This window comes from Aegilops tauschii, chromosome 2 (genome assembly GCF_002575655.3).
Source record: "Aegilops tauschii subsp. strangulata cultivar AL8/78 chromosome 2, Aet v6.0, whole genome shotgun sequence".
Lineage (NCBI taxonomy): Eukaryota > Viridiplantae > Streptophyta > Magnoliopsida > Poales > Poaceae > Aegilops > Aegilops tauschii.
Window position 1 is genome coordinate 2,998,967 of NC_053036.3, and position 15,227 is coordinate 3,014,193.

General features: G+C 48.2%; 1 protein-coding gene across 9 annotated transcripts; it reads left to right on the top strand.

The window, feature by feature from the left end:
- The first annotated feature begins 2,996 nt into the window (after positions 1–2,996).
- On the top strand, positions 2,997–14,614 carry LOC109751698 (putative disease resistance protein RGA3). Of its 9 annotated transcripts, XM_073507638.1 has the most exons (19): positions 3,003–3,169; positions 4,544–4,724; positions 4,835–4,970; positions 5,061–5,708; positions 5,800–9,957; positions 10,051–10,149; positions 10,446–10,614; positions 10,698–10,918; positions 11,036–11,111; positions 11,209–11,316; positions 11,402–11,609; positions 11,716–11,889; positions 11,964–12,192; positions 12,302–12,720; positions 12,811–13,166; positions 13,248–13,298; positions 13,411–13,477; positions 13,571–14,043; positions 14,143–14,614. In XM_073507638.1, exon 5 carries the CDS (start codon positions 5,833–5,835, stop codon positions 9,949–9,951), a length of 4,119 nt encoding a protein of 1,372 aa, XP_073363739.1. In that variant the 5' UTR covers positions 3,003–3,169; positions 4,544–4,724; positions 4,835–4,970; positions 5,061–5,708; positions 5,800–5,832; the 3' UTR covers positions 9,952–9,957; positions 10,051–10,149; positions 10,446–10,614; positions 10,698–10,918; positions 11,036–11,111; positions 11,209–11,316; positions 11,402–11,609; positions 11,716–11,889; positions 11,964–12,192; positions 12,302–12,720; positions 12,811–13,166; positions 13,248–13,298; positions 13,411–13,477; positions 13,571–14,043; positions 14,143–14,614. The 9 variants fall into 9 exon arrangements, with proteins under 9 accessions (XP_045088350.1, XP_073363739.1, XP_073363736.1 ...); XM_045232415.2 differs by having other exon boundaries at positions 2,997–3,169; positions 4,569–4,724; positions 13,248–13,477; XM_073507635.1 differs by having other exon boundaries at positions 11,017–11,111; positions 13,248–13,477.
- Positions 14,615–15,227: the final 613 nt, after the last annotated feature.

Genomic DNA, 15,227 nt, shown 5'->3' on the forward strand with positions numbered 1-15,227 from the left:
ATACGCCAACCCAACAAGTACCTTTGGAGACACCTGTAGAGCACCTTTATAATCACCCATTTACGTTGTGACGTTTGGTAGCACACAAAGTGTTCCTCCGGTAAACGGGAGTTGCATAATCTCATAGTCAGAGAAACATGTATAAGTCATGAAAAAAGCAATAGCAACATACTAAACGATCGGGTGCTAAGCTAACGGAATGGGTCAAGTCAATCACGTCATTCTCCTAATGAGGTGATCTCATTAATCAAATGACAACTTATGTCTATGGCTAGGAAACATAACCATCTTTGATTAACGAGCTAGTCAAGTAGAGGCATACTAGTGACACTCTGTTTGTCTATGTATTCACACATGTATTATGTTTCCGGTTAATACAATTCTAGCATGAATAATAAACATTTATCATGATATAAGGAAATAAATAATAACTTTATTATTGCCTCTAGGGCATATTTCCTTCACCGGAGCCTCCCCGCGGCGCCAGAAGCTTCCCACGAGACGGTCCCCTTCGTCGTAGTTCTCTACGGCAACCGGCTCTTACTGGAGCGACCCAGAGCCGCCGCCATCGACCCCTCCTCTTCGACCATGGACGTCTGCTCCGCCTCGTCGATCTGCTACCTCCGGTCCTCCCCGAACCACCCTGAGTTCGCCATCGCCTTCCCCTCGGTGAGCCGCACCCATTCCCCCCTTTTCCCCCTCGGATTTGTTGTCGTATGAGCCCCACCCCCGAGCTCCTGCCGCCATGACCGAGGCTTGGTCCCGGCCGCGCCCCTCGTCGGTGTTGCTCCTGCTGTGTCGCCTCGCTCGTGCGCGCCTTTGCCTAGCTCCGCCGCACCCCACGGTTGTGCCCGCGCCCGCTGCCGCCCAAGCTTGCGGCCCCGCCTTCCCTCCCGCGCGCCCGAGCACGGCAGCAGCGCCGCCGCCGCCGCAGCACTTGCCCCCCCCCCCCCGCCTTAGCCACCTGTCCCCGCCGCCGGCGCCTAACCGCGTCCGCCGCCGCTCCCACTGCGCCCAGGCCGGGCCCCGTCCCGCGCGTGGCCTCGCCTTCCCGCCGGCTGCTCCTGTTGTTGGCCATGGCCGGCCATGGCCAAGCGGCCATGCGCGCATGTGTGAGTGCGTTCTGTGTGGTGTGCGTGCGTGCGTGTTCTGGGTATGAGGCCTATCCAGATTAGTTAGTACTACTAATTAGATTAGTTTAGGGCTGCTACTTTATATGTTAATTAAATAGCCTATGGTTTTGTGACAGGTGGTCCCTCACACTAAATAACCCATTAGTTAAAAGGCCAGTCAATGACATCTGGGACCAACTGTGAGATTAATATGCTAAAATTAGATTAAAAGATCTAAGTAAATGACACGCGGGACCCGCTTACACTATTCATATGTTGACCAGTCAACCTTTGACTGGGCATACCCAGCTCACTGGTCCCACCTGCAAGCCACTGTGGCTAGCCATAGTTGGGTACACATAGCAGTTTTGCTATTGTTTTCGAATTATTAATGAACTCGAGAAAAGCTTTAAAACTTTGAAAAATCATAGAGAATAACCCGTAACTCGGATGAAAATACTTTGTACATGAAAGTTGCTCAGAACGACGAGACGAATCCGGATACGCAGCCCGTTTGTCCGCCACACATCCCTAGCATAGCGAACACACAATTTTCCCCTCCGTTTCATCTGTCCGAAAACGCTGAACACCGGGAATACTTTCCCGGATGTTTTCCCCCTTTCGCCGGTATCACCTATCCCTACGTTAGGTCACCCCTAGCACAACATATCGCCGCGTCTTGCTTTGTGCCACCATTTGGAGAGGAGCGCCGGGTCGTAGACCGGAGGAGCGCCACCATTTGCACCATAGCCCGGAGGGCCGCCGTATGCCGAGGGACCACCATGGGCCGATGGGCCACCGTAGGCCGCAGCGGCGCCGTACGCGGCGGGAACCGGCGCGGTCAGCAGTGCTTGAGGAGGAGTCGGCCGTGGTCCGAGAATACCCGGAGCCGGTGGGCGGGGAACGGGCATAGAGTAGGCATGCACGACACCCGTCCATGGGTTATACCCCGAGAGCCAAGGCGGAGGAGGAGGAGCCGCGGCGGGTGCGGGAGGGCGCGGCGTCATGTTGGAGTTGCGGCCCGGCCCCCGGGACCCTTCTTCTTGCGGCCGCCGGAGGGCGCGGGCGCGGGTGGCGGGGCAGGAGCAGACGCGCGCGGCCCCGGCTGAGTTGGGGAAGCACCATGGCCGGCGGCGACGCCAACGTGAAGAGCGGCGTGGGTGGCCTGCCGGGCGGAGTGGCGGAGGCGCTTCTCCTCCATACGAAGGTACGTGACCGCCTTCGCGTATGTCAGCGTGACGAGGGAGAGGTTGGCGGCGGACTGGCCGAGGTCGGGGTGGAGGCCCCGAAGGAGGTTGGTGAGGAGGACGGAGTCGTCGATGTTCATGCCGACGTCGCGCAGCTCGTCGACGAGAACCTTCAGCCGCGTGCAGTACTCATCGATCGAAAGATCGTTTTGCTGCATAATGAAGAATTCATCTTGGCGGAAGACACGGCGTTGGAGCTGACTGTCGAGGAAGAGATCGCACCGCCGTGTCCACATGGCGTACACTGAGGGGTCACGGGAGTTCACCATGTTGAAGAGGCCTGGAGAGATGGTGAGGAAGAGCCACTTGACGATGCAGGCGTCCACGGCAAGCCACTCGTCGTCGTCCTTCATGTCGCGGAAGTCGACGCTCCCATCAACGTGCTCGATGAGACGGTAGGAGCGGAACAAAAGCGCGAAGTAGGTGCGCCACGCGTTGTAGGACGGTGAGTGGAGGTCGAGGATGACGGGCACATGATCTTTTTTAATTAATTTATGCAGAAGACACATTTTTGAGACAAAGGAGACATTTGTTTTTTTTTTTTCTGTGTGTGTCTAGTAATGGGTAGTCGCATGCTGACACCATGTAGTGATAGGCCCATGTACCTGGCCCGGCGACTAGTCATTGCACCGGAGTGGCCCAACCCAACATTTCCTTCCTCCTCTGCTCTCTTCTCTGCTCTGCTCCGCTCCCGGCGACGGCGGCAGAGGCGGCGGCACGGAGACACCGTCGGATGGCAGGCAACGGCGAAGGCGCGTCGCATCCGTCGCTGGAACTGGAAGCAAGCGCCTCCGGATTAGGTCAGGTCAGGTGAGCTTCCATCTCTTCCCACCCGCATGCCCGCCATGTGCTTGTGCTTATGCTTATGCCGGGTCAGGTCATGTCCACGCTCGCTTGCTTCAGCTCAGTGGCTCCCGCTGCTCGGCCAGGACAAGATGCCATCCAACTTATCATCCATCCTCATGACTAGCCCTGCCAACTTATCATCCAACTTATCATGTGCGGTGCCGGCACCTCTAGCTTTGCTCTCAGCCCAGCACAAGAAAAAGGTCTGGGCCAGACTGCCCATTCCATTCCATGCTACTCCACTGTACCACCATCACAATCAACCAATGCTTCTCTCCCTCTACGTCAGCTTGCTTGCGTTAGCCCAAAGACTCTGCATCATCACTCATGTTTTCACACAAAAAATACTGGCCAGAGTTCTCAAACCAACTTAACTTCAGGACTCTCTCAACGACTCAGCCCAACCCAACCCCCCTTTTGCCGCCGGGGGAGGCTACACCAGCTGCCATGAGTCTCTCGGGGCGCTCTGCCCTCTGCCATTCGCGGCACAGGCTATGCCCGACCACCTCCTCCAACGGAGGCGAGCGGGGAGGGGAGACGAGTGCTGCCGGCGATGGTTTGCGGAATGCCTGCCTTACTGAGAGGGACCTAAGTTTCTGCTCCCGACCTCAAACGCTCCTCTATGAGTCAAATAAAAAAAAGAATATTCTGAATTTTTCGGCAACGAATATTGTTGAATGTTCTACATACACTTAAATTGCCATGAAGAAAAATACATTCCTAATGCTCTGGGATAAAAAGGAAACAAAAGCAATGCTCCAAAAAGACAAATGTGATTTCGTGAAGAAAAAAAAAATTGCACACAAGAAGTAAACTAAGCAATGTTTGTTATAAAAGAATGTCTGAATTTTTCGACTTGTTTATTCTTTATTTTGCTGACCATATAGAGGAGCATTTGAGGTCTAGATTAGAAGGGCATTTTATTTTCGCTTTTTCAACTTGTTTATTCTTTATTTTGCTGCCCATATAGAGGAGCATTTGAGCTCAAGATTAGGATGGCATTTTATTTTGGCACTCGGGGTAGCTATTTCAGGCGTGACAAACATGGGGGTAGTTGACAGTATGGATTGTTCCTGGCCGAGGAAATACAGTATTTCAGCCGAGATCACGGAACCTCTACCTATTCAGAAAAGGAAACATAATAAAGAAGAACAACAGTTTTCATCTCAACAGTGCATCTCAAATCAGCACATGAATATTTTGCGCATTTCCAAAATAAATACGGTATTGTGTAACATAGTGAAATGGACATTTAGTTTTTCTTTTCTTTTTTTGAGATAGCTACATGTGAGATAGCTACATGTTCAACTTTGTGAGATAGCTACATGTTCTTTTCAGGTTAACCGACTAGAAAATATTTCAGAATCGGCTGCCAAGGAGGTGATGGATTGACTTGCAACCAGGCTGCGGAAAATTTCTGAAGCCATGCATGGTAAGGAAGAAGAAGCAGAAGCAGAAACAGTGCCTAGGCTAGAAGAAGCACAGCTGCAGCTAGGCATATCTGAAACCTATCACCCTCGTGAGTACATCCAGTGAGGCATGGTTTGTATTTTGGTCATTCGGTATTTGTACACTACTATATATTCTGGCCCTGACAATTACTCTACTTATTACACATGTCCTTGTCAGGAACAACCAGACTGCATCTTCTGAAGAAATGGCCACTTGTCATGCTGTTAACTGAAGAAATCAACACCCAGCGGTCAGGTCGCGCCAAACCAGGCTCATCTTCGAGAGCCCTGGAGCTCATCTTCCTCTACTTGGGGTAAACCCTAGCCGCCATGTCCTGGCTATCCTTAATTCGCTATATTTCTCTCGCGATCATCCTCTGAATTCACCTACTTGGCCTCTGCAGATGTAACATGGAACGGAGGGTACGGACCTGCCTGTTGGTGAAAATAAATGGCCGGCTTCTTCTCAGCAGAAGAAAGAATGCTTCTCATCTCAGCTGGGTTGCTTCATGTCCTGGCCTTGAGTTGTATTCCGGAAATCCTATTCCAGACTGTAGGGTCTTGAGAAGATGCTCCTGAAATGATGAGCTTCTTGACTAGTCCTGCCAAGGAGTAGTGAGTATGTTGGGACGGAGCAGAGAGAGCTCATGTGCGATGCCGGCACCTCTAGCTTTGCTTTCAGCCCAGCACAAGAAAAGGTCTGGGCCAGACTTCCCATTCCATGCCACTGGATCGTACCAACACTCCACCATCACAATCGAATCAACCAATGCTTCTCTTCTGTCCAAGCAATTTGGTGAGAGTTAGATCAACATCGCCAACCAGTGCCACTCCATTTCCCTGTACGTCAGCTTGCTTGCATCAGCCCAAACTACACACACTCTGCATCGTCAGTCAGGTTTTCACAAAAAAGAAAAGAAAAAAATTGCCAGACTTCTCAAACCAAACTTCAGGGCTCTCTCAACGACTCAGCCCAACCCAACCCCCCCTTTGCAGCAGCTAGCTAGGATCAGGCAGGCGGCAGCGGTATCCATCACCGGCGGACCATCAAGGTATGTACTAGTGCACACTCCTCTCCTTTAATTTGCAGCTACCAACAGCCTGTTTACCATTGACTTTCTTTTGATTCCTTGATTGATGCAGGCGCCCTTGTCCATCCCTGCATCCGGCCACGGGATGGCCGAGACCGCCCTCGGCGCCGCACAATGGGTGGTGAGCAAGGCGCTAGCCCCGGTCGCGGATGGCGTGCTGGAGGCTTGGGCGGCCACCAGGACATTTGGTCTCAACATCCAGGCCCTCAAAACTGAACTGGAGAAGGTGCAGGCCACGCTCGAAATAGCTGCCACCAAGGAGCTCCCTGGGCTGGCCACGGAGAAGATGCTGCAGAAGCTGTGGGACTCGGCGCACAATGCCGAGGACTTGCTGGACGAGCTGGACTACTTCCGCATCCACGACGAGCTCCACGGCACGTACGACGCTGCCGACCAGCACGGCGACGATGTCCTCCGTGACCTCGCCTTTGATGCTCGCCACACCATCAAAGCTCTTGGCAAACTGGTCAACTGTTTCCCATGGCAGCGTGCTGAGCTCCAGCAGAGGTCACACGGCGATTCGTTCTCAGCATCACAAGCCAACCAGGAGGTCAGCGGATGCATGCCCAGCCTCGGTAAACTTCTCCTTTCCTCATGTTCCCCACATCCACATGTTCGTGGTGATGAAGATCGTGGCATTGCGCAAGAAACACCGATGCCTGAGTTTAACAGGGCTGATTTCTCCCAAAGGATGAGGGACACTGTAGAGCAACTAAAGCTTATGCGTAATGATGTTAAGGATATTCTGCAGACTTGTGGCCATAGAACTGTCCTAGACATTGCTCAGCGTCGTGTCACCACCACACCTCAGAGTGCAGAGCCAAAACTGTATGGGAGGGACCATGTCATGAATAATATCATACATGATATCACCGAGGGTCAATACTGTGACAAGGGTCTAACTGTGCTTCCGGTTATTGGTCCGGGGGGAATGGGGAAGACAACTATGATACAACACATATATAACAACCAGCAAGTGCAGAATCATTTTTCAGTCAGGATTTGGATATGTGTGTCGTTCAATTTCAACTTGGGTAAGGTGCTAGAACAGATTAAAGAAGATACCCTTACGGTTGAAGGTGAGAATGGGTGTAGCACAACACAAGAGCTGATTGAACACAGATTGAAACACAAAAGGTTCTTACTTGTATTGGATGATATATGGCAGTTTACTGATGTGGATGACTGGAAAAAACTATTGTTGATACTAGGCAAGTCACAAGAGAAGGGTTCCGTGATTCTAGTCACAACTCGGCAAAAGGAAATAGCAGACCAAGTTAAGAAAAGTGCAGAGCCAAAAGAACTGAATGGTTTAGAACCTGGAGAGTTTAAGAAGTTATTCCTTGTATATGTCTTTGATGCTGAGCAATGTCCAGGGGATAAACGTTTTTTGCTTGACACTGGAGATAAGATAATGGGAAAACTAAAGGGCTCCCCTCTTGCAGCAAAGACCGTTGGTAGATTACTGAGGACAGACCCTAGTTTGGCTCATTGGAAAAGGGTCCTAAACAGCAAACAATGGGCGAAACAGTCCAATGGAATTATGCTTGCCTTGGAGCTTAGCTATGGCTTTCTCCCTTTCCATTTGCAACGGTGTTTTTCCTATTCTGCATTATTTCCTGAAGATTACCGTTTCAGAAGCCGTGAGCTCATCAGCCTATGGATCGGACTAGATATTTTGACACCTTCTGATCAAAACCCAACCTTTGAAGGCATAGGTCTGAGCATTTTGAATGATTTAGTCATCCATGGATTTTTCAGAGAATATAAAACTGATGGTGGTCTGCGGTATGTTATGCATGACCTACTGCATGAGTTGGCATTGAAGGTTGCATCACATGACTGTCTTCGTCTTCGTCTCCCTGATGTTGGATCGGTAGAAATTAAGCCATCCACCCGACACTTGTCTATAAGCATAGAGAACTTGGGTGGATATAATGGTAAAAAATTAAAGAGGGAATTGGAAAAACTGAAGACAAGATTGAAGGTTGAACATTTGCAAACACTGATGTTATTTGGAGCGATGGATGAAGGTTCTGCTAAGATATTTGGTGATTTTCTCGGGGAAGCAAATGCTCTTCGTGTTCTTTATTTGCCCCTCCTAAAGTATCCCGTGGAGTCCATGGTACATAATTTTTCAGGACTTGTCCACCTACGATTCCTATGTCTAGGGTGTTTACCAATTAACATCTCTAAATTTTATCATCTAAGGGTTCTAGATCTTAAGTCATGGTCTAGCAGTGGTGATTTTCCTGAAGACACGAGCAACCTTGCAAAGTTGTGCCATTATTATACCCCAAGAGATGATAAGCTTCATTATGATATTTGTAATGTGGGAAAAATTCAGCTCTTGGAAAAGTTGAAGGTATTTCGGGTCAATAAAAAAAATGAAGGATTTGAACCAAAGCAACTAGAGCCACTGACCAAGCTATGGGAGCTTGGCATCTACAACCTTGAGAAAATACATACAAAAAAAGAAGCAGCTCAAGCAAAACTGATTGAGAAGAAATACTTGAGGAGGTTAACATTGGGTTGGGATAGTAAGCGATCTAGTGATGAGCCTGGTGTGGAAGCAATGGTTCTTGAGTGCCTTCGACCACATGAAAATCTTGAAGTGTTGTGCATTAGAGGGCATAGAGGCCCCACTTGTCCAACATGGCTGGGTGATGAGCTTGCTGTTGAAGCTCTACAATTTCTTCGTCTTGATGGTGTTTCTTGGAAGGTTTTCCCTTCTTTACGGAACATGGGGGATCTTTGTGAGCTTGAGATACAAGATTGTCCAGAATTCTCGTCTGTGATTCCCACCTCCTGGATTGAGAGTTTGCGTCGCATCACGATTGAATGTGTCAAGCTACTAAAGAGATTTGCATACTCAAAATCATCACATGGAGCACAACTGGAAATCATTGGATGGGGTGATCTGCAAAGCTTAGACCAAGTGTTAGTTTTCGATAAAGAAACAGGTCTTGAGAAGCTGACACTCGAGAGATGCCCACCTTTGGAGTTGAAGCACCTTCTGATGCTAACCTCGCTGAAGACACTGATTTTAAAGCATTCAGCTGGTCTGGCTGGTCTGGCTGGACCACTAGGAGGTCAGGGTGATGTGGAATGGCAGCTCCCTGTTGAGCACATCGAGATCTGCCACTTAAATGGTAATAGTTGGAATGAACTGACAGAGCTCTTCCCACACCTCCCAAAGCTCTCCAAATTGGAGATACGGGATTGTAAAAACATAACACAGCTGGTAGTGGGGGTGGATCTGCGACAAACAGCATCAGAGATGGGGGGAGGTGAAATAACAGCAGCAACAGAGGAAGAGGATGATGGAGTGCTGCTCTTCCCAGCTCATCTCTGTGACTCACTACAGAAATTGAAGCTCCTTTCCTACCCAGAGCTGGTCCTGGTGGACTCGCCAACTCTTGTTCCTGGAGGAGGATGGCTCCAATCCTTGCGATCCCTCCAGAGATTAAGCATAAAGTATTGCCCAAAGTTTCTATCCGCCTTCTCATTCTCCAGTCACATTTTCCCTTCCTCCCTGCAATTCCTGGAGCTTACGAAATTAGAAGGGATGGGGACACTAGAGCCTCTCTCAAACCTTTCTTCTCTTACCAGATTAGTACTGGAATTTTGTGGAAAGGACCTGAAATGTCAGGGACTGCAGTCTCTCCTTACCACCGGCAGCCAGCTCAAGGAATTGGAAGTCAGGGGCAGCCATAGATTCTTTGCTAATTGGGATCCAAATCCCAGACGGGCTGTGGAGGATGTTGAAGGAGGAGAAGAGCAGCCAACACAGCTTGTTGCATCCACGCTGCGGAAGCTTTGCACAGATGACGCAGCAGGACTCCTTGCTGCACCCATCTGCAGCTTCCTTTCTTCCTCTCTCACCAAGCTGAAACTTCATGGGTACGGGCCTGAAGGGATGGAGCGCTTCAGCAAGGAGCAAGAGGACGCCCTTCAGCTCCTCTCCTCCCTCCAGAAACTTGAGTTTAGGCATTTCCACCATCTTCAGCAAATCCCTGCAGGGTTGTGCAACCTTACCAGCCTCAAGATGTTATCAATCAACCACTGTCCTGCCGTCTCGTCATTGCCCAGCGATGGCCTCCCCAAATCACTGGAAAAACTAGATGTCTATGACTGCAGCGAGGTGCTAAAACGGCAGTGCAGGTGGATGTTGGGAACCATCCCCAAAACCATAAGAGGATGATCCAAGGTAACAAAAACATACTTTCTCGTGTTCTTCCATGTTGCCCTTTTCTTGCGACCCTGCTTAATAACACTGCATTTATTCCCATCCAATGAGCAGGACAATGCCTTGGAGTTCCCTTGTACATTCTTCTAGCCCTGTAGTGCTCTGCTCTTTCCATACATACACACTTGTCTTCCTTCCTGTACAAATTATCCGGTGAGTATGGAACTTTGCTCCTGCTGTACCATATTATTTATATCCACTTACGGTTATACTCACCGCAAAAAGTTAAAATGAAATCCACTTATACTCCCGCCGTATCAGATTTCCATTTTCTTCTCAGCGATAGTGAAAGTATTTCAGATTTATTCATCAACGCCCTTTATCTTTCCACAATGCGAGAAACCAACGTCACTAGCAGCTAATACCTTCTGCAAGTCTCTTTTCTTTTCTTCCTAGATGTAATTACCAATGTAATTTGTGATCATCACTTGTTTTGGTTCTCTGTGCAGGTGTTCGTTCGATCTTGTAGGCTTCTTCATATTTGCATTTTAAATTTGGGTTATCGTCATTTCATCAAGACGTGGTACGTGGTAGTCTACTTGCGTAATTTGTGTTTCACAATCAGAATAATGGAATAAATGAGAATATGAGTCAAGAACTGAAGAAACTCATATTAAGGTTATAAAATGTTTTCATCCACTATACGTTATTGTCAATACCAGGTGTTGATGCATTCTAATTTCTGATGGCTTGCTGTTCAGGTGTTCTTGTGCTTCTGATGGCTTTCTGCTACTTTGCTATCAGTACCACGTGTGTGTATATTTCTCCAAAGCTCATGAAGTCTTGATGGTGTATCTAGAAAGTTCAGTTTTAATGTTCAGAAGGTCATCATCGCACAATTGTGGAAATCAGTTGGTTTTCAGTGTTTTGCTACTGATAAAGTTTGCAGTTTTTAATCCAGTCCACATTCTACTGATACCAGGTATACTTGCAACCGATAAGGTTTGCAGTTTTTCACTTCAGTCAACATTCTAGTGATACCAGGTATTCTTGTATTCGTTATAACTCTTGTCGTTTAAGGAAATTTAATGGCCTACAGGATGTTGATTAATGTGAGGGATTCATTTGGTGCTCAACTGTTTACATCTGAAACTTGCCTAAGTAGTGATGGAAGTGTAAGTTCCTCACTCTGACTGTTCTATTACATATTTCAGTCAGACAACATGTACTGTTGGTAGCTAGTCTCAGTTATAACGGTGCTTGGTTTTGCAGATCAACCACTCAATAAAGAAGTGGCTGTGGTTCGCCCAATATGCCTCCAAGTCATTCACCCAATATGTCGTGCCTCTCCACGGTGTTGAGTGTTGCCATGGGTGTATGGTATTGTTAAGAATTCTGTCAAGCTCACAACAATATGCTGGAGAGATAGCTTATATCAATTATAACCGCCTTCAAAATGTTTCAGAGTCAGCTGCCAGGGAGGGTGGTGAATTGAGTTGCAACAAGTCCCCGGAATAAGAGTTATGCGGATACAGATGCGGTATGCTTGCTGGATCCATGCTAAGTAAGCAGACACATTGGCTAGGCTAGCAGGAGCGTAGCCTGCAGCTAGGCGGCATGTCTGAAGCCCGTCGCCTGGTAACGTCGCTCAGACTGCCTTAAATTGCTCCATGGTTTGTATTTTCCTTCATTTAGTACAATGTATTGCAAAGTGTTCGGACTCTGGCCGGCAGACCCGTGCCAAGCACTTACACATGTTATTTGCTGATGCTTTGCCAGCCAACATAACATGGAATGGAAGGTACCCTACCCTGCCTGCTGGCGAAATATTCAGCTTGTCCTTGAGCCAGTTTATCCCATAATCATGGTGGTATGCAAGGAGTGCCACACTCGTACTCGATGGCTCCAGCAATGTGTGCACCTGAAACACTGCAGAACATTGATTCATGTGAGGTAAATAGGCCCAAGTGATGTGCAACTCTGCAAGATACTGTAGCTATGGATGAACTGACATCAAAATATTTCAGAATTGGCTTGCAAGAAGTCCATGAAGTAGGAGTTATGCAGATCTATAGAGATGCAATATGCTTGCTGGAGCCATGCGAAGGAAGAAGAAGCAGAGTGACACATTGGCTAGCCTAGCAGAAGCGTAGCCTGCAGCTTGGTACGTATGTGATAGCAGCTTGGTACGTCGCCCAGAATTAAATTTCCGTGATGATTGAGCACATCAATTACTCAATGTGTGCACTACAGATGGTTAGTATTTTGTTCATTCGGTATTAGTAATATGGCAAATTTATTCTGACCCTAGCCGGCAGAACCGTGCCAAAGTAATAATACTCGCATTTCTTCCTTGTCGACGCAGTCATAATAATCCTGGAAGATTTGCCCCCCCAAACAAAAGGATGATTTGTTGGCTTGATGAGTGGACGTGGGAGGTGATCATCTCCCCTGCTTTTCAACCATACAGACCCGATGCTTGCTTGCTTGAGTAGTATCTGCTGGAAGGTTGTCTTCTTCGGCGGGCGGTAGACGGCGGCGGTTAACTGGCTTCAACACATTTCAGAATAGGCTGCCAAGGAGGGTGATGAATTGACTTACAACCAGTCTGTCGAATATCTGAAGCGTCTTCTGAAGAAATCGACGCTTGTCATGTTGCTAACTGAAGAAATCGACACTTGTCATGTCGCTAACTGAAGAAAATCGACACTTGTCATGTTGTTAACTGAAGAAATCGACACCCAGTTGTTCATGCCAAATTGAGCTCATGTTCCTCTACTTGGGGTAAACCCTAGCAGCCATGTCCTGGCTATCCTTAATTCGCTATGTTTCTCTCGTGATCATCCTGTGAATTCACTTACTTGGTCTTTGCAGATGTGAGCATGGAACGGAGGCACGATATTGATCATCGCCAAATTTAGCAATATAGTGAAGTCCCAAGATATCATCATCACTGGAGAAGGAGGAGAAGAGCACCATTTTTGTGCCATCAAGCAGCTCAAGATGCTCGTCAGATGATGGGCTGCTTCTTCCCCACCAGCTACATGATCTTTTGAAGTGTACATAAGTGCACCAATCAAATTCCATCCTAAGCATAAACTGGTCGCTCAGAAATTGCTGCAGTCGTTGCCAACAGCATCCCCCAAGGCACAGATCAAGTAGTTGTTGCAAGAAATATTTCGAAGGTGGCCCGTTCCGTGGCTGCTGCATTGTGCAAGAAAAATAGCACGGTCAGGCCTCAGTAGTTAATATTCAGATAGACGATGCTTTTTGCACTAACTAACTAACTAAGAATCAACTACTCTGTGCAGGTGTTGAGCCCCAAATACCGGAAGATGCAGCTGACAACTCGCAGTGCAAAGGTAAGAAGGAGATTATGCTCTGAGTAATTGGAGAAGGCTTAAATGTTGCTGAAATGTTGAGGGCACTGAAAAGAACCTGATCTATGATGCCATGCTCTCGGCGATATGCAAGCACTGCTATACTTGAAGTCTCCGGCAGCGGGTGTGCCTAAATACTGCACAGAGTTCGATGATCCGAGGTACGAGTAATAATTAAGTCCCCAGTGAAGTGCAAGAAATACACTAGCTAGCTCCATGGTGTTATCAGGTTAACTGAGTTGAAAACGTTTCAGAATTGGCTGCCAAGGATGGGGTCATGAATTGACTTGCGCAACAGGTCCGCGGGGTAGTGGTTATGCAGTTATGTGCTGGCTGGAGCCATGCTAAAGAAGAGGAAGCAGACACATTGGCTAGGCAAGGTGGCATATCTGAAGCCTGACGCCTTTGTGACGTCGCTCAGACTTGAATTGTCAGATTAATGGTCAGTTTGGTTAGTATTTCGTTTATTCAGTAGTATTAGTACATCTCAGACTATTCAGATTAGTACTTACACATTTGGCTTACTCCCACGTCCACTCCCATTCCGTGCGCGCACTCCTGGCGCCTGCTTACCTTACCGGAGCGCGACGGATGTGCCGCACCCGCAGCGCCGAAGATAAACCGTTCTTCCTTATCCACACGGTCAAAATAATCCTGTGACTTTGTAAACCATTCTTCCTTGTCCACGCTGCTAGTGCTAGCAGAGGCGTAGCCTGTGGCTGTCTAGGTAATATCTGAAGTCTGAAGCCTGCCGCCTTGTGGCACATAATATTCTGACCCTGGCCGGCAGAAGCATGCCAATTACTTACATCTCCATCCATGTCAGGAACAACCAGACTGCATCATCTTCTGAAGAAAGAAGTCGACACTTGTCATGCTGTTAGCTGAAGAAACCGACACTTTTCATCTTGTTACCTGAAGAAATCGACACTTGTCGTGCTGTTAACTAAATGAAGAAGTCAACAGCAACCGGGCGGGCTCATCGTCGACCATCTGATCTTCATGTAGCGGCGACTTACGCTTGTACGAGAAAAAGGACTGAAGACTGGAGTCGTCGCTATTTGAATTATTACCTTTGTTACATTATTACTGTCTCCTTGGTCGCCTGCTTTACTTAACCGTTAAAGTTACGTTTTACTGGTTGTATTGGGGGTAAAACCCCGGATCTATCTGAGAGCAGCTCATCTTCCTCTACTTTTGGTAAACCCCCAATATTCCTCTGAATTGACCTGCTGATAAAAGAACATGTAGCACTGCTGATAAGATTCTTGAGGAAGATGTGCTTCTCTGCTGCTCAAGCTCGTGCGTTTGCCTTGTGTATCAGGCGCATCACGCATCTGGGAGTGCCCTGAATTGACCTACCTACTTGGTGTGATCTGAGAATGTTAGAATAAATTCGAGACCACAGTCAATCTACCAAGGATCAAGCAATCACACGAGCACGACACCGAGATTTGTTAACGAGGCTCACCGATATGACTACATCCCCATCCCCAGGGCCTGACTACGGGCGCTCCTCCCTGTGAAACCGTCACAATACCGCACGCCGCCCACCCGAGCGCCGGCACACGCCGCCGGCTCCCCCTGCGTACCTGTGCTATTATGTTGGCATAGGTTACATCGTGTGTCTACCCCCGCTGTATATGAGAGGCCTAGGATATAAGTGTCCTACTTGGACACGACTCCATATTTCATCTAAACACAATACAACTACAAGTCCAACTGTAACCTACCTTGTACAATAATATTCGACACAACTCTAACAAACTCTACCTTGGCGAATATTCTCCACCACCTTGAATTCGTCCGTGCATCGAACCTCCATGTACATTGGACTTGAGATACGCCATGAGCACCACTGCTACTCCCAGACTCCACATGACTCCACCTGCAACTGTAGTCCCTTCTCGT